This window comes from Nannospalax galili, unplaced genomic scaffold (assembly GCF_000622305.1).
Source record: "Nannospalax galili isolate Female #2095 unplaced genomic scaffold, S.galili_v1.0 scaffold735, whole genome shotgun sequence".
NCBI lineage: Eukaryota > Metazoa > Chordata > Mammalia > Rodentia > Spalacidae > Nannospalax > Nannospalax galili.
In genome coordinates this window covers 544,373-563,819 of record NW_008337053.1, presented here as the reverse complement: position 1 = coordinate 563,819, position 19,447 = coordinate 544,373, and the positions used below count along the sequence as shown (strand labels likewise).

Below are 19,447 nucleotides of genomic sequence, written 5' to 3'. Positions count from 1 at the left end.
TTTTGAGACCATCTCCCTGTAGCATCAGCTGGCCTGGAACATGTTTTAGACTGGCCTTGATCTCACAGAGATCTGCCTGCTTCTCTTTCCTGAGTGCTGAGATTAAAGGTGTGTGCCACCACGCCCATCCTTGTTATAGTTCTTACAGTAGCAATTTTATGTAGATCATAGCATTTAGTTTCCTCAATTTTCTTGTTCACCACACATAACCAATTTTAGATCAAACACTTCAAAGCTAATTTCTTTTTTGTATGGGGTTGTAACAGAAGATAAGACGAATGTTACTGGAGAAACAGCTTGCTCTGACTGTAGGAGAGTTTTAAGAAGGCCTTAGGAAATAGTAGCTACTTAGAGTCTCTCAATGACAATAAGTACCTCATTTTCCCAATTGCTATTCTGTGACACTCAATGGCAGAATGATTTTTTTTGGGGGGGGGGTCATTAAAGCTAGTTATTTTCTCACTGGAGAATGTTATTCATTGCATAAATTATTTTGAATTTATTAGACATGAGGCATTATCACATGCTATTATTATTTATTGTGTGCATTTTTATGTTCCCAAAATGGTGGCATCATCTTACTAATTTGTAATAAAATGCTCATATACGACCTCACTGCTATTCTTAAGTTTTATTTTTGAAATTTACTCCATTGTGTGCTCAAAATTACAACGAAGGAATTAACAATTTTAAATAACTGTGAGTACTATTTTTGAGCAAAGATGTCTAAAAAGTTGATAGTCCCAGCACTTGGGAGGTAGAGGCAGGTGGATCTCTGTGAGTTCAAGGCCAGCCTGGTCTACATAGTGAGTTCCAGGACAGCTGGGGCTATAGGGAGACCCTGTCGAAAAAAGACAGAAAAAAAAAAAAAAAAAGTTGATCCTGGGCTGCGGATGTAGGTCAGTTGGTAGAGTGCTTGCCTAGCATGCATGAGGCTCTAGGTTCCATCTCTAGTAGTACATAAACTAGGCATGCTAATATTCACCTATAATTTTAGCACTTGGAAGGAGGGAGGTGTCTAAGTTAATTTTGGGGAAAAGGGCCAAATTCTAACTGTTAATTTCATTTTTCATCTTTTCATAGCAATTTGGTTCATCCCAAGGTCCCAACTGCGTGGCTTTGGAGCCATATAAAGTGACGTATAAGCCTTATCAGTCTTCTGTGCAGAGCCATAGCTTACCAGCTCAGGAAATAGCAGGAACTGATGTGTTTGAAGGCCTGCAGCAGCAATTTTTAGGAGCTAATGAAAGTAGGTGTCTCATTTATATTTATTTATTTTACTTTTTTTTTTGAGACAGAGCCAAGCTGGCCTCAGACTCACGGCAATCCTCCTGCTTCAGCTTTCCAATTGATAGAATTATAGATGTGTGATACCACATTCAGTTATGTTTTTGTTTTTGTTGTTGTTGTTATTAACATAGTTGGGGAGAACAGTTAAGGAATATTTGTATGTACATTCAAGAATTTTGTTTTTTTAAGTATCAGTGGAATTATTGGTATTTCAGAGAGCCTTATATTGAGATCTTTATAAACAGATTGATAAAAATTCTAAGATTTATTTCAAATTAATCTGTTGAGCTCAAGGTAGTGGCATGTACCTGTATGCCTAGCACTTAGGATACAGAGACAGGAAAAGCTAGCAACAGCAGTCCAAGGCCAGCCTAGCATAGAGAACAGTCAGGGTCAGCCTGAGTTACCTTGTGAAAACCTGTCTCACAAAAACCAAGGGCCAGGGATGCAGCTCAGTGATGGAGGGCATGTCTAGCTAAAAAAAAAAAAAAAAAAAAAAAAAAAAAAAAAATTGTTTTTAAGAAGTGATGTTAGGTAGGTGTAAAGATAAAGGAAAATTGCTGAATTTCAGAGATGAGTTCTTGGGAATTTATTTTGCTGTTTTCAATAACAAATTGATATTTGAAAATTTTCTTAGTAAAATGCTAAAAGAAAATTTACACAATGGAGTATTTCAGTCATCCTGAGCTTAATATTTTTCTTGCTTGTCTGCTTTGGAAAATGAAATACAATTTTCTCATCGGTCTTGTATTAGATTTTTTTCACTGCATAAACATGTAACTTAATAAATCAGCAATGATTATCTTAGTTTTTCTTTTAATTTTTGCATTGCTTTAGTATAATAATTGTGTAACTCTGGTGTGTTCAGAATTGACTTTGATCTCAGGTTAAGTTATGTGGTACTTACCTCTCCCCTTTTTTTGATATAGTGTGTGTATAAATATAACTATAAGAAAAATACTTTAAAGACACTAGAAAAATGAAAAACTGCTAATGGGCATGGTACAGATGCTTTTAATCCCAGCACTCAGGATGCAGAGGCAGGCAGAGTTCTATGAGATCCAGGATAGTCTGGTCTACATAGCAAGAACCTGTCTCAAAACACAAGCAGAAAACATAGATTGTAGCTTTTATCATCATGTTTCTGGCATATTAAATTAACTTTGAATTATTGTGCATATTGAAGAGCTGGTGAGATTCTAGAGTGTGATTGAGTTTCTAGGTTACCTGGCTAGGCCACAGAGATAACTGGACTTCCTTTTTTGGACATCATCGTGATGCTTTCAGCATACTAGACTATCGCAGAGTTGAAACCTTCTTCTACCTGTCATTTTCATTTTCCCCCAGTCTGTGTTTCCTACAATGATTTTGTTATGAAGACTCCATGTTGTTCATCTCTTTAGTAGTTAATTAACGCAGCAGTTTATGTGCCAACATAGACATAAAACAGTGTAGTTTCCACTCTTGCTAAAGATTAAGTATTTTCACAAGGGTATCTAGAACTTTCCTTTTAAAATAATTTTATAGAGGCTTATGTACTTATTCTGTTGGTCATTTGATGAGAGCATGTTATGCTGTTGCAGTTGTTATATACTGCTTTCTAACTGGCCAAACTGATAGTGATACAGAGTTTTACCTGAAACTAGTGACTTTTACATTTTCTGGCAGTGGCCCATAGTGGAGTACATGTGGTATATTCTGCAATATTAAGTATAAATAAGTATAAAAAAAGCTCCACAAAATGCTTATCCTTGCTACATAAAGTTCTCCAATGCATTCTATTTTATTTTATCTTGATATTAAAAAATTGTTAGTCACAATTCACTGTTAGATTTTTTTGTTCTAATAAACTGTATAAAATTTTGAGAAACATGGTGCTAATTGAACATAGCTTATATTTTGGTATGTTTTTGCCTAATAAGTTGTCTCTAATTCCAAAGCAGATTCTGCAGAAAATATACATATTATTCAACTCCAGGTTCTTAACAAAGCAAAGGAGAGACAGTTAGACAACTTAGTTGAAAAGCTGAATGAAAGTGAGCGGCAAATTCGATTTCTGAATCACCAGCTTCTGATGATCAAAGGTAATATAGCTGCTGGGCCTGAGTTTTTCCTCTGTGCAAGAGCTGGACATCTGGTTTCTGATCAACTAATTTTATCATTCTATTTTTATTTTCCTGCGCTTTTCATTCCAGTAACCTCATTTTTCCTGGTCAGAGAGCTCATACTGAGTCAGAGCAAATCCCAAAGCCAAGACTTCCGTGTCCTTACCGTGGATTTCTTCCCTCTAGAGCTCTACTGTTTTCGCAGTTATCCTCCCCCTTCTTTTGGCTTCGATGAGTGTTACTTAACTGTGCTGAAGGCCTCCTGCCCTAAAAACTGTCCTCATGTCATTACCCTGGATGAAGTATTCCTCTTCCAGGGTGATATGTTTAGCTAAGTAATGCATCCTTTTCTGAGACCCTGCAGATTACCGTAAACATTTTAAGCCAAGGAGGCGGTAGGGACCCTGAACTGCTATAAATGTGCCAAGGAAAATGTTGCCATTTCTTTTTAATCATATGGAGAAAACACAGATTCAGGTCGTACTTGCTTACTCTTCCTCTGCTCTGTAGTTTTGGTCAGTGTTGAACCTCCATTTGTAGAATAATTTTGAGACTGAACTCCAGCTCATTTTCAAATTTAGTTGATAGTGAAAAAATCTTTTTCTGTAATGCGTATAAAATTTGAGAGAATTTGTGAGCTGTTATAGTAAAGTATTTGAGAAGGACTTAAGACTAGATCAATTAAAGAGTTCATTACAAATATGTGAAGGAAGTTAGTAATCCTCACATGCCTTATTTTTGAGTCAGGGTCTCATTATATAGCCCAGGCTGGCCTTAGCCATCTGAGTCCTGAGATCATAGGTGTGTACAGCCATAACCCACATCTCAGATTAGCAGGGCTTTGCATTATCTGTATAGCTTCTCAAACATCTGTGAACAGATGCTGTTTTTGGCTTCAACAGGGATATAATAAGAACTCAAATTTTAGTGGTTCTTTAAGTTTTGGTGTCAAGTATTTTTTAGAAATCATTTTTCTGTTTTTTCTCTAAAGCAACTAAAGTTCATTGAGTTGAAAGTTGTCTGAATTTAATTCAACATTTAGGTCTAATAGATCTCATAGAGGTTGTGGCAGTTACAGTCTCATTACAGTGACACTCTCTCTATCAACATTTTTAATGTCCAGATGAAAAGGATGGCTTGACCATCAGCCTTCAAGAATCACAGAAGCTCTTTCAGAATGGAAAAGAAAGGGAAATTCAGCTTGAAGCACAGATAGAAGCCCAGGAGACCCAAATACAAGCGCTCAAAGTCAGCGAAGAAAAGGTATACTTTTTAACTTTGACAGAACTTAGGTTGGGTTAAGACTAAATTTAGAAGAACTTTGAGTCATGGATGTCACTTCAGGTGCTAGGAGGGAGGTGGCAGCTCCTCTGTTAACGTCATTGCAGTTTTGCTCTTTCAGGGTTTTATATTGTTAATCCAAAAGTTTCTTAATTACTCTAGTTTTACCCATCCTGCAAATTCTCTTTTTGGCCATCTGCATAATCCTCCCAGAATACAGTTCTAATTTTGTTGTTCTCTTGCTTAAAGGCTTTCCATTGACCCACCTTACCTGTGGAACAAAATACTTGAGGAGATGACCTTGGACCTCTTTCTGTACACTCAGTAGTCTTGTTTTCATAGGCTTGCACACACCACTGCTTCTCTGGAATGCTATTCCATGGCATGTTGCCTTTGATCAACAAACCCCAGCTCACGGGTTTCTTATTCTGAGTCTGTTCCCTCAAAGTGATTACTTCTATTATAACATACCTAGAACACCTTGAAGGTGTCATTGACTTTCCTTATGCTTGTAAGCCCTGCTGTGTTTGGCATATGGCTGGTGGTCAGCATGTGCTGAGAGGGTGTTGTTAACTACCAACCTGGTGGCATGTATGTTTTGTTCTTAGATGTTTTTCTTGTCTCTTGCATGCTGCCATGACTATAACTCTGTGGGATGTCTTGAAATTGGCAAGCTATTCTTAAAACACTTAAAATCATTTTCCCCATTTTCTTTTTTGCATTTTTCAAATCAACTTTTTATATTTCATAAAACGAAAAACTTATTGGAATTCTGATTCCTTTGTAGGCACCATGTTCAACACTTTATAGATAAATTAGGCCGGTCTTAGAAGGGAAACATATTTGCCTAAGGGTAAAATCAGTTATTGACAAAGCCTGAGAAGCTAAAAGTCTTGAACCAAGTTCTTCCCTTCAGAATCTCCTTATTTTATTGTTATATGATTTGTAACTTTAATCTCATTTGCAACTTTAGTATTTTCCTTGCCCTAAAGTATAACTTAATCATGGGTTTTGGGGATTAGGAAACTATTTGTGGGTCATTATTTTACTCACAGTTCCAACTATGCTTTCAAAATTGTTTTAATTGGGTCATGGTGGCATATGCCTTTAGTCCTACCTACTCAGGAGGATAAGGCGGGAGTATTACTTGAGCCTAGGAATTTGAAGCCAGTCAAACAGTATGGGAGCCTGTCTCAAAAAACAAAAACAAAAACTTTATTTAGTATAAAGTGACCATTCAAAGGTTTTCCAGTGTTTTAAAGGACAGCTGTCATTTTTCTGTGACCTAACAGTTGCCCCAAACTTGACTCACATAGCCATGCAAATAGCACTAGGACTACCAATTGTAGCAGCAGATTGATTGCCTGATGCCCACATTACTATCATGCTCTGCAGATTCCCAGTCAGCCTTTGCGGGTAACTGTGAAATATAGTTTGTCAGTGAATAATTATTGCAGCAACCAGGGGCTTTACAATAGATAGCATCCAGGACAGTTTTAAGGGACTAAGGCCATGGTAGGTGAGACTTCCCTCTTTATTCTTATTAAAGTGCTGAGTTTTCAAGTCCTCAGAGAGCACAAAGTTAAGATACTATCAACATGGATTTCCTGTTTATTTACTAGCTGATCAAGAAGTCCAGAACAACTGAAATGGCTCTGGAGAATTTGAAACAGCAGTTGGTGGAGCTTCATCATTCTGAGTCACTTCAACGAGCCAGAGAACAGCATAAGAGTATTGTTACGGGCCTCACACAGAAGTATGAAGAGCAAGTGTTCTCCCTGCAGAAGAATTTGGATGCTACAGTGACAGCCCTTCAGGAACAGGTCAGTTTCTAATGAGAAGCTTTCATTTGTAAAGCTTGTTATTTTTTTAATAACATTTTTTGTGGTCCCTCAGAAATTTTGCTGTTTATAGTAGGTATTAACTTATAACTGAAACCTAAAAACTAATGATTTTTCAGTCTATGAATGTGTCCTAAAGGTATAATTTTGGACATCTTTCCTCTTGTAGAATTGGTTACTACCTTCTCAGATCTCACAGTAATAGAGCTTTATTTTTTTAGTAGGATTTAAACATATTCATATTTCTAGAATAAATGCTGTCCTAGTTAGGTTTCCATTGTGTAATAAACACTATGGCCAAAACTAACCTGGGCAGAGGAAAGTTTTTTTTATCTGAAATTACTACTCCCAGGTCCCAATCAACCCATCACTGAGGGAAGTCAGGATAGGAACTCAAGGCAGGAACCTGGGGCAGAAGCTGCAGCACAGACTGTGGTGGGATGCTGCTTACTGGGTTGTTTCTGGCCTATGCAATCCAGGACTACCTGTGCAGAAATGCCAGCACCCACAGTGGGCTGGGCCTCCCAATTCACCCAACAATCAAGAAAGTGCCTCACAGACATGCCCACAGGCCAGTCCTTCAGAGGAAATTCCCCAATTGAGGTTCCCTCTTTTAGTTGACAACTGAAGCTATCCAACACAGATGCCAACTGAAAGGAGTAAGTGTACTGGCACTGGCCAGAACCTGAAGTAGACGTGGGAGCCTTCTAGTCTCCCAGCATTTACCTCTCAGTAAAGATTGTTGAGAAATGGTTCTTGGGAAAAGGTTAATTTTGAGAATAGAAGTTAGATATCTGAAATTTAGTATCCTTTTGGCTGACAGGTGCCTCAAGTAGAAAATTCTATACCAAACCTCATGGGGACAGGCCACAGTTGATACTGTATAAAATTAACTTCAGACTCAGTATATAATGAATATATAAAACAAAGAGCAAATTTTCTGTTTAATCTTGAGCCTTATTCCTAACAACGAATATTCCAAAATTGGAACTTTTCCTGTGGTGGATACTCAGTCTATATAATGTATAAAATAGGGAAGAAAGTCTTATCTAAATAAACTCCTTTCGATTCAAGGTTCAGCATAGTTCACAGTGAACACTTATTATTTTTGTCCAAAAGAGAATACATTATCACAAGCTGAGGGTGAGTTTACTTACTTATTTTCCAAAATTTTAGGTCAAATAAATAAAATTTCAGAATGCATTTTTTCCTAATTTCAGAACTAATTAACCCAAGGGAAAGAAGAAAATAAGATGTGAGGGTATGAAAAACCTACTGCACCTAAAATTCACCCTGATTTTGATTATTTCTGAGTTTATAGCTGACAATAAATGTTCCCATGATAGGTATTATGGCATGATAGTATTATGGCATACTAATTATTTGTTTAAGATTTTATTTCATTACTATTTTTATTTTATTGCATATTTTGTATTTTGTTTAGTTTATTACAGCGTCTTAGGAAGCCCAAACTGGACTCAAATTTACTATGTAGCTGAGGATGACTCTGAACTTCTGGTCTTTGTGCCTCTGCCTTTGGAGGGCTGGGATTACTGGCATGCGCTGCCATGCTTGGTTTGTGTGGTGCTGGGATTGTACCCAGGGCTTTGTGCTTGCTGGGACAGTGCTCTACCAACTCAGCTGTAAACTACAGTCCATTTTATTTTATATGTATTTATGCATTAGTTAGATTTAATTATGTTTGTATTCCTTTTACATAGAAAAATAATATAATTTGATCGTTGTAGTGGCTATATAGGGAATGAGAAATCATGGAAAGAAAGTCTGTTTTATAGAAGACTTAACTAGAATCTGGGGTTCTTTTTTTTTAAACTTTAAAAATTTTGTTTATTTGTTCATATTGTCTTTGGCCAAACAGAGTAGTAGTTAAAGCAATCAGTGGTCCTTTTTGGATGGCTAGAGAAAGGTGGAGTCTGGCAGCTCTTCCTGAGTTATTTGAAGAGCACTCTCTCTCTGCTGACTCAAGGTGATTACATTGGGACTGGGTTGGAGGGAATTTTTAGTGTGTTTGGAAGCCTTTCTTATAGGGATGGTTATAAGGATGTTGGCAGGCCCTCAAAAAGGCTCCCAGGACAAGCTCTCAGGTTCTGGCCTGTGCTAGTACAGTCAGTTCTTTTCAGTCTGCGGTTATTCCAGGACAACTAATTGATTAGTACCCTGTGCCTCTGATTCCTTTATTTACCCCTATGTCTGCCATAACTATTTCAAAAGAAGTACCTCAGAACAGAAGACAACAACATGTTAGTTCTGTGCCGAGTGGGTTTCAGACACCAAATCATGAACTGTATTTACTATGACTCCTCTCCACAACCCCCCCCCGGAATATTTTTTGATATCTCCTTTGTGCTTTAAACTGCTATCAATTGGCTCAGCAGTATTTTTAATGAGGTCAAAGTACCTATACCCAGTTTCTATTATTTTATAATCTATTTGGGGTTCCTAATTGGAGGAGTGCTATAAAAATTAAAGAGGGAAATGCCTGCCTATGATTAGAAAAATGCACAAGTGTGGACTGTGGCAATGACAAAACTCTTGTTATACAAGTTTGAGTACCTGAGTTTGGATCCTTAGAACTCATGGAAAGCTGCATGTGGTGGATCCCAGTGCCCCTACAGCGAGATTGGAGGCAGAGACAGGAATCCCTGAAACTGGAGGACCAGCTAGCCTGGTGTACACAGTAACTATCGAGACCCTGTCTCAAGGTGAAAGGTGACCTGCACCTGAGGTTGTCCTCTGACCTCCACACATCATGGCATGTGCATGCCTGTACTCATATGCAAGCACACACACCTGTGCGTACATACGCAAAGATTTAAAAGAAAACAAGTAAAAAGCACAAATGTGTTCTATACAGAGAAGTTTAATTTTGTGTTTCTCATATAACTGGTAACTATATATTTACATTTTCCTCTTTTATTTATAAAAGTTATTAGAGTTGCAAACTATTTCTCTTTTCAGTAAATCTTCCCAGTACACTTCATTTGATAGAGTTCAAAGAAAAATAATTCTTGGAAAATAATAACTTTTGGATAATTAACCCTGTTGAAGTTGAATAAATTTGTCAATATCTAGGTCTGAGTGGCTCTCATGGGATCACACATAGTAGTGTACCCATGTATAGTATGTACATAGTGCTAAGAATAGATGCTCATGCAGTGAATTTTGCTAGTCATAGAGATATGTTACCTTGTGTCTCCTAAGCCAGTGCTAACTAGGCTCTTGGGAACCCATGTATCCTTAGTAGTTATGGGTAAGAATGTTCTGGTGAATAAGAATATGACCTTTGTGGATCTATAAGCTTATTCATGTTTTTCAAGAGATTAATGCTTCTCTTGCCAAAGGTTGAATATCCCTTGCTGTGATAAAAATGCTGTTCTTGGTGGGACTCAGTAACTATGTTGTAGACTGACCAAATTATTTTACCTGTTCAACAAACTTTTACTGGAAAACAGCAGACATTGGGGTATAAATACACTATATAAATTTGTATATAACCATTGTAAATATATATGTATATTGACTTCAGTTTTTAGAGTTGCTGTATGTTCACACTAAAGTTGAACGAAAGGTGTAAAATTTCCCATGTATCCACCTCCTACCCCTAGTGTATAGCTTCCTCCATTATCAACATGCTGTACCAGAGTGGTAGTGATGTATGGAACACCTTGTATAAACTCAAGATATTAATTTTGCTGGTACTTTAAGATTACACTGAATCTGTAGCTCTTACTGATAACAAGTGGCATGTTGACAATATTGAGTGTTCTTATCATGAACATAGAATATATCTGATTATTTAGTTTATTTTTTAATTTTTATTTTAAAGTATGAGTGGTAGCCCTGCATGTGTGTAAGTGCACCCATGTTGTGAAGTGCCCACAGACGACAGTGGGAATCAGAGTCTCTTGAACTGGAGTTACAGACAGTTGTTAGCTGCCATGTGGGTGCTGGGATTTGAACCCTGGTCTTCTGCAAGAACAGCCAGTGTTCTTAACCACTGAGCCCTCTCTCCAGCCCTGATTATTTAGTTGTTTATGGATTTCTTTAGAGTTGTGTAGTTTTCTCTATAAAGGTCTTGTACGTGTTTTAGATTTATACCTAAGGTCTTTATTTTTGGAATGGTAATGTAAATGGCATCATATTTTTAATTTCAAATTCTACTTGCTCATTGTGGATATGTAGGAAAGTGACTTTTTTTTTTTTTTTTTTTTTTTTGGTCTTTGTTGAGACAGGGTCTCCTTGTAGCCCCAGCTGGTTTGGAACTCGCTATGTAGACCAGGCTGGCCTCGAACTCACAGAGATCCACCTGCCTCTGCCTCCCAAGTGCTGGGATTAAAGGCGTGTACTACCATGGCTGACTTTTGAAAGTGACTTTTTAAAAAATTAATGTTACATTCTACAGACCTATAATTGCTTGTTAGGTCTAATAGGTTGTTTTTTTTCTTTTGATTTTCCATATAGGAGATCATGTCTTCCATGAATAAAGAGAGTTTTAGTTTGTTCTTTTGCAGTTTGTATACCTTTAATTTCCTTTTCTTGTCCAAGGGCATTGGCAAGAACTTGTAGCATGCTGCTGAGAGGAGTGGTGAGAAAGACACCCTTTCCTTGGTCCTGCTGTTCGTGGGAAAGCTTCCAACTTTTCCTGTTAAATGTATTAGATTTAGATTTTTTTCCCCCTCTTTTTCTATTTAAAGTTGAGCAACTTTCTCTTAAGACTTTAAATCATGGGTGTGTGTTGAGTTGTAATTTGAAATTGTCTAATTCCAAGTGATGGGGAGACCAAACAATCTGTGATGCAGTTGAGTTTTTTGAATGTCTGTGTACCTAGTCCATTTGAGAAATATATGCTTGAGCATTTTATTAACTTAGTGTTTTCCTTAAAACATCAGATTTTAGGGCTGAAGAGATGTCTCAGTGGTTAAGAGAGCTGACTGCTCTTCTAGAGGACCGGGTTTGAATCCCAGCACTCACATGGCAGCTAACAACCATCCGTAACTTCAGTTCCAGGGAATATGACACCCTCTTCTGGTCTCCATGGGCATTGTTCCTTACATACATGTAGATAATACACTCATACACATAAAATAAAAGTAATAAATAAAATATCAAAAAAGCTCATCAGATTTTTGATGTAGAAAAGACTGTATGCACCACATATTGTAGCAATTCAAAACTATTGTGACCTCTCCAGAATATAAATTTGAGTGTCTTGTCTTCCCCAGCCCTTCATGACACGCATTTGGACTGTCATTCTTATTAGCTCATCTTGTCACCATGTTACTTTGGCACGGTAGGACTGTGCTTCCCAAGCTGGCCTGGGAAACATCAGCTGTGTGCCAAGAAGTTTTCAGTGCTGAATAAACATGGACTAGTTTCCAGAAGCTTCATTTTGCTGAAAATTTGGTAGAAAAAATTTAAAGCAAACGCAGCTGCATTATGAGATAGAATACAAAAATTCACATGAATTTTTAAGTGAAATTGAAAGCCTTTAATTTTTTAAAGGAGAGCCCTTTGCATAAGGGAAGTGTCTGAGTTACTTCATTTTGGGGGGTATTCCTATATTCGTGTCCTTTGAGCTGCATTATTGGGGTTTAGGCTGTGCTGGGAATCAGGTTCCAAGGCCAGTACCTGATTTTTGCTTCAAATCTCCCACTACTGTCTTAAGGACTTTCTCAAGAAATCTCATGCCACATCTACCTTTCTGCCTCCCTATGCTTTGCATCTTTCTACCTGGCATGCTGACTGAGCAGCTGGTTTAGATGAGAAGTGTTGATTTTTATAGTAATGTTTTTTTCTACCTGGACTTGAGACTCCCATGGCTTCTCATTTGCAAATACATTTTCTTTTTGGAGAAATTTTTACTGTAAATGCAGTGTCTTTCTCCACATATATACAAAGGCATATGCTGACCTTGGACCATAATGTATATTTCTTACACATTTACATAGAGTCCATCACACACTACAATTACCATGTCTTTTTTGTCAATCATTTTCAAGTACGTAGTATCATTTTTGTTGTGTATAATACATTGCAGAGCCACTTCACGGAGGCAAGAAGGTATGTAAAAGGTAGAAAAAGAAACATAAGAGAAAAACAGATCAAGTTTAAAAGATGCTCAGAGGAGGGAAAGATTGTTTTTGGCTGCTCTGAACAGAATGAGCCTTTGGCTGCTTAGAATAGAGTTTCCATGTATTCATCTGTTTCCTTGTTGTCTGGGGATACAGATTCTGTGATTTGAGGTTGTTTGCCTAAATTTGTATATCTATGTTAAAAGCACAAAAATGCAAATAGGAATATAACATATTTCCTTTGGCATGCTAATTTTAGAACAGAAGTATTTTAGGAGTGTGGAGTAGAAAGAAACTCTAGAAATCCCATTTCTTTTTCGTTAGCATAACTTCAAAGAAGAAACAGCTTGAAAAGTGGGGCCTCACCAAAGGTCACAGTGTGTTTCTTATTGTCTCCTGAGCACTGGCTAGCCCCCTGAAAGATGTGATACTGTTAGGGTCCGTGACTCGGTGGGTCTCTTCAGGAGAACAAATGCACGAGTATGGAGATGCAAAAATCAAGCAGAGTTTTATTAAACCAGCTAGCTGGGACCGACCATCCTTCCAAGACATGCAGGTCTGGTTAGAGTGATCGACCCTGAGGCAATTTTAGGTAAAGATTATATAGGCTCCCACAACCATTACACAAGAGCCCGCGTTTATACAGCGAATAGTTTCAAAGCAAGCATTTCACAAACCAATAAGTTCAAAACAAGAAAAATGTTACAACTCCCTTCAGGTGTCTCAGTCGGGGAGGGATGGGTGGTATGTGCCTGGCGCAACCCTTCCCTGTTATCTTGTGTAAGCAGACATGCCTACGTGACACGACACAGATCAGACAGGTCAGGCTCCGGGGGCTGCAGCACTTGCCCATATCTCTGGATGCCTGTGTCTCCAGTTGAGTTAATTGGTTACAAGCAGTAAATTCCTCTTTCCCTAACAATACTACCACATGATGATTTTATGTTGGGCGGTTTTAGTTTAATATTTATTAAAATTGATCATGAAAATGACTTGTTGACCTCTCTTTCTATTTAGGAAGACATTTGCACTCGTTTGAAAGACCATGTGAAGCAACTAGAAAGAAATCAAGAAGCAACCAAATTAGAGAAGACCGAGATCATTAACAGGTTGACGAGAAGTCTAGAGGACAGTCAGAAGCAGTGTGCCCACCTGCTGCAGTCAGGTAGGGTCTTGTGTGCAACCTCCCCCCCTCCCCCGAGAGGCTAATGTGATATGCAGACAGAACATAGCAGAACCCCTGAGTTACAATTTATTATTATTATTATTAGAAAGAGAGAGAGAGAGAGAGAGAGAGAGAGAGTGTATGTTCTGGTAGGGGACAAAATTTGGATCCTATTTAGGTTCTCTTCCTATCCCTGTTTAGTTACAGATCTTTTTTCCTTACTTAGCATGACTTGGGGGTGAGTTTTCCTTGGACATTAAAGGCTTTGAAGATAGGGTTTTCTATAGCTGTGTAATAGACCATCTTTACTTTCAGTAATTATTTCTGAAATGATCATTTTCTTTTGAGGAAACACTCAGAAGTCCCCTTTGAATTGGAATCTCTCCTAGTAAATTTAAAATAGTAGTATCTTTGCTCTGGAAATTGTTATTGAGTATGTTAAAGCTGTAACGAAATAAAAATAATAAAAAAAATTTTTTTAAATTAGTTTGCTGGGGGGTAGAAAAATGACTCAGTGGTTAAGATGGTGCTTGCAGAGGACCCATGTTTGGTTCCCAGAACTCATAAGACAACTCACAGCCACCTGTAACTCTAGCTCCAGGGGTCCAATATCCTCTTCTGGACTCTGTGAGCACCCCCCACCCCCATACTCATACACATAGACACATACACACACAGACACACCACACATAAGTAAAAAAAATAAATCTTTGAAATACTAGTTTGCTAAAATTTCAGAAGCAGTCATAATATACTACTTTCACATATGGATAGGGAACATTAGAAATAAGAGCATTTATAAAGACACTAAAGGCAGCAAGATGTAGTTTTTAAACTGGTGAGCAGAAATGGTAAGGTAGAACTTCTTGACTTTCTATGACTTGAAATGCTGTGTTCCCACTAATGGACTCCTGGATTGCTGCAGTCTGTAGTTCAGCTGTGTTCGGTATGACTTGAGAGTCACAGTAGCCTTAGCTTTGAGCTTCTTGAGGAGGACATATGGGGATCTGTACTAAGTCTTAGAAAAGTCTGAACTAGACTTAGGCCTTTTGGTTCTCCACTGGCTCTTTATGAGCCTAAAATAATAAATAAAAACAAAGCAGAACTCCACCCTCTGGACCCTCAGTGGGTTCCAGTTCTGTAGACCATAGGTACTTTGTCTCTTCACATTTAGAGTATCCTGTGATTTTTTTATTTTTTTTTTCCGTCCTGCAGGCTCCATACAGGAGGTGGCTCAGCTACAGTTAGAGCTGCAACAAGCACAAAAGGCACATGCCCTAAGTGAGAACATGAATAAGGCTTTGCAAGTGAGTATTGCCACTTGGAAGAGACTTCATGGAAACTCAGTTCTGCAATATATCGCCTATTTTTGAATCTTAGATGTCTCTGTGTAATAGAAATGGACCATCTTCAAAGCAGCCCAGAGAATTTTTTAAGAATCTTATCCACACTGTTAATTAGAACTAGGTGTTCAAGCCCAGTTCTGAGTAACTTCAGAGCCAGAGCCCTGTCTCTTCTTGCCAGTCTGCCTACCCTCTCCTGTCATCTATAGGTGCATTCCAGAGACAAGGCCATCTGCAGGTGTGGGGATATCTGATAAGGCTGAGATTCTCTCACCTCTTCCTCCAGATACTTCAATTTCCCACTAAAAGTAGAGTAAAATACCAGGGAAGAATTCTAGCATTGCCTTCACTGAAAAAGGTGTTTTGCATGTTCATCCTGGCAGCCTGAAGTACAACATGTTCCTGGCTGACCCATCTTCTTTCTCTTCTACTGTAGTAGAAGCATCTCAGCTCAAGTGATGATTTTGTAAATGAGAGGGTTGTGAAAGGAACTGCCCACCTTTACTTCTCATTTATTCAGTTTACTGGAAAACCTGAGATGCTGGCCTTTCTGAAGCTATTAGAATGCATGTTAGAAATATATTCGAAGAAGCTTTGTTATCTAGGAAATAATGGAAGTTATTTTCAATGATTTTGTTCTAGGAGGAATTAACAGAGCTTAAAGATGAGATTTCTCTCTATGAATCTGCTGCAAAACTAGGAATACTTCCAAGTGACTCAGAAGGAGAATTAAATATAGAGCTCACTGAATCATATGTGAATTTGGGTATTAAAAAAGGCAACTGGAAAAAATCCACAGTTAACAGGTACTAAATGAATAGTTTACTGTAGAAGAATCTGCATTAGTAAAGCTGGTGATGGAGACGTGGGGGACTGGTGGCACCATGCATAAAAGAATGACCTGATTAGGGGACATATAATATGTTTTAGAAATTATTTGTTTTTATTAAGTGTATGAGTGTTTTGCCTGCATTTATATAAGTGAACTTGTGTGTGCACTGCCTGTGTCATGTAATACCTTTGGAGATCAGAAGAAGGTGTCAGATCCCCTGGAACTAGAGTTATAGACAGTTGTTGCCATGTAGGTGCTGGGAACCAAACCCAGGTCCTCTGCAAGAAGAGCCAGAGCTCTTCACTGAGCCATTGCTCCAGCCCTGAAATTCTTAATGAAGTATAAATGTCTAAAAATAAAAATCTTAAAGAAATCTGAAAGTATTAAAACTGTACTAGTAATCTTTATCTCAAATATACACATCAGTTATAGAAAGGAAAAAGAGTGATTTATGTAGTCAAAATATACACATTATGGGACTGGACATATGACTTAGTGGGTAAGAGAGCTTGCTTTGCAAGCATAAGGACCTGAGTTCAAGTCCGCAGTATCCACGTTAAAAGGTTGGTGTGGTCATGTGCACTTGGAACCCTGCACTATGGGATTTGGAGACAGGAGGATGGTTGAGGCTTGCTGACCATCATCCTAACTCCATGTTCAGTAAAAAAACACTTGTCTCAAGGGAATAAAGGAGAATGATACAATAGGACACCTGATGCCCTATGGCCTCAGCCCAAGCATGCATGCACCTATACACAGGTACACCACTCATAGACAAACACACAATATACAGATTACCCATGTGTTTTAAGTGTTGAGGTGAGTGAATAAATTTTTTTTAGTGTGTTAGCCCCATGTGTTAAAAACAGATACCTTGGAGCCAGGAGTTGTGGTGTACACTTTAGTCCCAGCACTTGGGAAGCAGAGGCAGGTAAATCTGTGAGTTCCAGGCCCCTGGGGCTATAGGGAGACCCTGTCTCAAAAAGACCAAAAAAAAAGAAAAATGATACCTTGCATTTATCAGAAATTAAGCATTAAGTTTCCCTTTAAATCTTTTTGGGATCTTACTTTTAAAACATTCTTTTATGACACTGTATTATAGATATCAATCTCATGGAAGGGAGTACTTTATCATCCCCCCAGGGAGTGATAAGGGAGGCAGTGGTAGAAGTTGAAAAGTTAGTTTTAGGTACTTATGTATTTGACACTTAAGGAACTTTTGAAATCCTTGCTACATGGGAAGAGCTACGTGAAGTCCTGGAAATAGCTACAAACAATTAGGTAGAAAACTATACTTCCCCCAGGGAGTTTGTGGTTTGTCTGGTTAGAAAAAATGGGTTGACAAACTTAAGTGCTCTGTGTTTAGTCTTATACTTGATTCATGAAAAGGGAGAATGTATCGATTCCTACTACTGGCTTGAGTTAGGAATGAGAGATGGAGTACTGTCAAGAGATTGAATTTAGGTGAAAGAAAGTGTTTCTTTTGCATTGCTAGATAACGGAGAGCCTACGGACTGACTCAGACTAAGCAAGTACTATATCACCTACCCTGTACTACCAACTCAGAAGAGTGTTTCTTGAAAACATTTGTCCTCCTCCATCAGTGTCTGCCTTTGCCTCCCAAGTGCTAGGATTATAGGCATGCACCACCATACCTCACTGCTTGTGTACTTTATATTTGCTTAACACTCACACCAATGATGTGTTAGTTCTAAATGTGTTCCTGTAGCTAATAAACTTGAGGTATCTCATCAGTCATTGTTACAGTAAATGAAATGACTGACCTCCTCAATCAGAAAAATAGAGATTAACTAAGGAGAGTGAGTGGTTAGTTGGTGAAGGTTAGCAAGAAGACAGCCAATAGAATACAAAGTAGAGAGGAAGCACTTAGCTTAGTCATCCCACCCACCAGTGGTTTAGTCGTTGAAAATCCATCCAACTTTGATTCTTAGAGTAAAAGAAAGCAAATTTCCCCAGCATTGAGAATTTTACCTCTTTTTTGACTTGAGCTGCTTTCAAATCACTGACCCAAATTTCCATGGCTCCCTTATGCTACTGCCTAGTAAATTTTAAGAATTTAGTCTCAAGGTTCTGTTTTACCTTGGTGGAGTTTGAGTAACTAAATCTGTATGCAGCTTGCAAACAGCTTCCTCTCTCCATTATTATAGTTGGCTGGTAAGCTCTAATAATAAACATTTAACAAGTGGAATACTCCTTTTTCTTTGGTCTTCTCAGCAGGCTTCATAATGGACTACAGTTTATTTGAGTTTCAGAGAACGAATTAGGGCTCAGTAGTAAGCCTTATGCAGGTTGGTCACCCTCCTGACTTGTTCCATTTTGAGGAAGAAGAGAAAATTATTTTAGCAAGCACTTTTTCTGCTTTCTGCTTTGCTTCCCTCTGGGAGTACAGGATGTACTATTTCAGTGGTCAACATTAGTCAGAAAAGAAGTTAGGAAGATCTCATTTGCTAACAGAACAAACTAAGTGCCTGTAGTTCACCACCTCTTGTAGCATAGGAAGGTACATTTTAATTTTTTTTATATTTCTTATATAACTATATCTCTGTTATAGTTATTTCTATTTCTGAAGAAATGAAAATATTTAAATGGGTAATATTTTGTATATATAGCTATACAATATATTAATGGGTAATATACATAATATATATCCATCCTAAAGAGCTCTTTTATAGCATTAAAAAATAAATTTACCTAATAATTTGTTCATTTTCTCTTTACACATGTATAGTATTCTAACATTTAATTTAAATCTGTAATTGAAGAACGGTAAAAATATTAGTTCAGATAATATTATTTATTTTTAAAATAGATTTATATTTTAGATATACAGAAAGTTTTATTTTACATTTCTTATATACTCAGTTCCCATTTTCCCTATTAACATTTTGTGCTAATTTGTTTCAATTAATGAACCAATATAGTTACATTATTATTAGTATCTAAGGTTACTTGGTTACCCAGTGTTCCTATAATTTTAGGGTACATACTAGCCATTGTGAAATTTTTGTTACATAGAAACTTGTATGACTGTTTTAAATCTTTAAAAAAAAAATTTCTAAGTCAGATGTGGTGCACACCTTTAATCCCAACACTTGGGAGGCTGGGAGGCAGACAGAGGTAAATCTCTAAGATTGAGGCAATCTTGATCTACATAGTAAGTTATAGGCCAGCTCTGGCTATAGGCAGACCCTGTCTCAAAAAAACCCTTGTATATATAAATATATATAAAATGCATGTATATATATTTCTAGTAACTCACACATGCATACAATATATTTTGATCATATTTATCCTCTGCTTTTACCCCTAGCTCTTCTTAGATCCAACCGGCCAGCTCTGGCTATAGGCAGACCCTGTCTCAAAAAAACCCTTGTATATATAAATATATATAAAATGCATGTATATATATTTCTAGTAACTCACACATGCATACTATATATTTTGATCATATTTATCCTCTGCTTTTACCCCTAGCTC

The 19,447-nt window shown here is 37.6% G+C and overlaps 1 protein-coding gene across 5 annotated transcripts in view; it reads left to right on the top strand.

Annotated features, from left to right (window-relative positions):
* Window positions 1-19,447, top strand: part of Cep152 (centrosomal protein 152) — an 82,867-nt gene that overhangs the window by 13,359 nt on the left and 50,061 nt on the right. For 3 of the 5 annotated variants that reach the window (XM_029562942.1, XM_017797821.2, XM_008831780.3), the window contains exons 6-12: window positions 1,084-1,249; window positions 3,231-3,374; window positions 4,519-4,658; window positions 6,299-6,499; window positions 13,627-13,774; window positions 14,990-15,081; window positions 15,760-15,923. In XM_029562942.1, coding sequence (XP_029418802.1) covers window positions 1,084-1,249; window positions 3,231-3,374; window positions 4,519-4,658; window positions 6,299-6,499; window positions 13,627-13,774; window positions 14,990-15,081; window positions 15,760-15,923 — 1,055 coding nt within the window. The remainder of the gene's footprint in view (window positions 1-1,083; window positions 1,250-3,230; window positions 3,375-4,518; window positions 4,659-6,298; window positions 6,500-13,626; window positions 13,775-14,989; window positions 15,082-15,759; window positions 15,924-19,447) is intronic. The other 2 variants (XM_008831783.3, XM_008831781.3) reach the window with 1 other exon arrangement.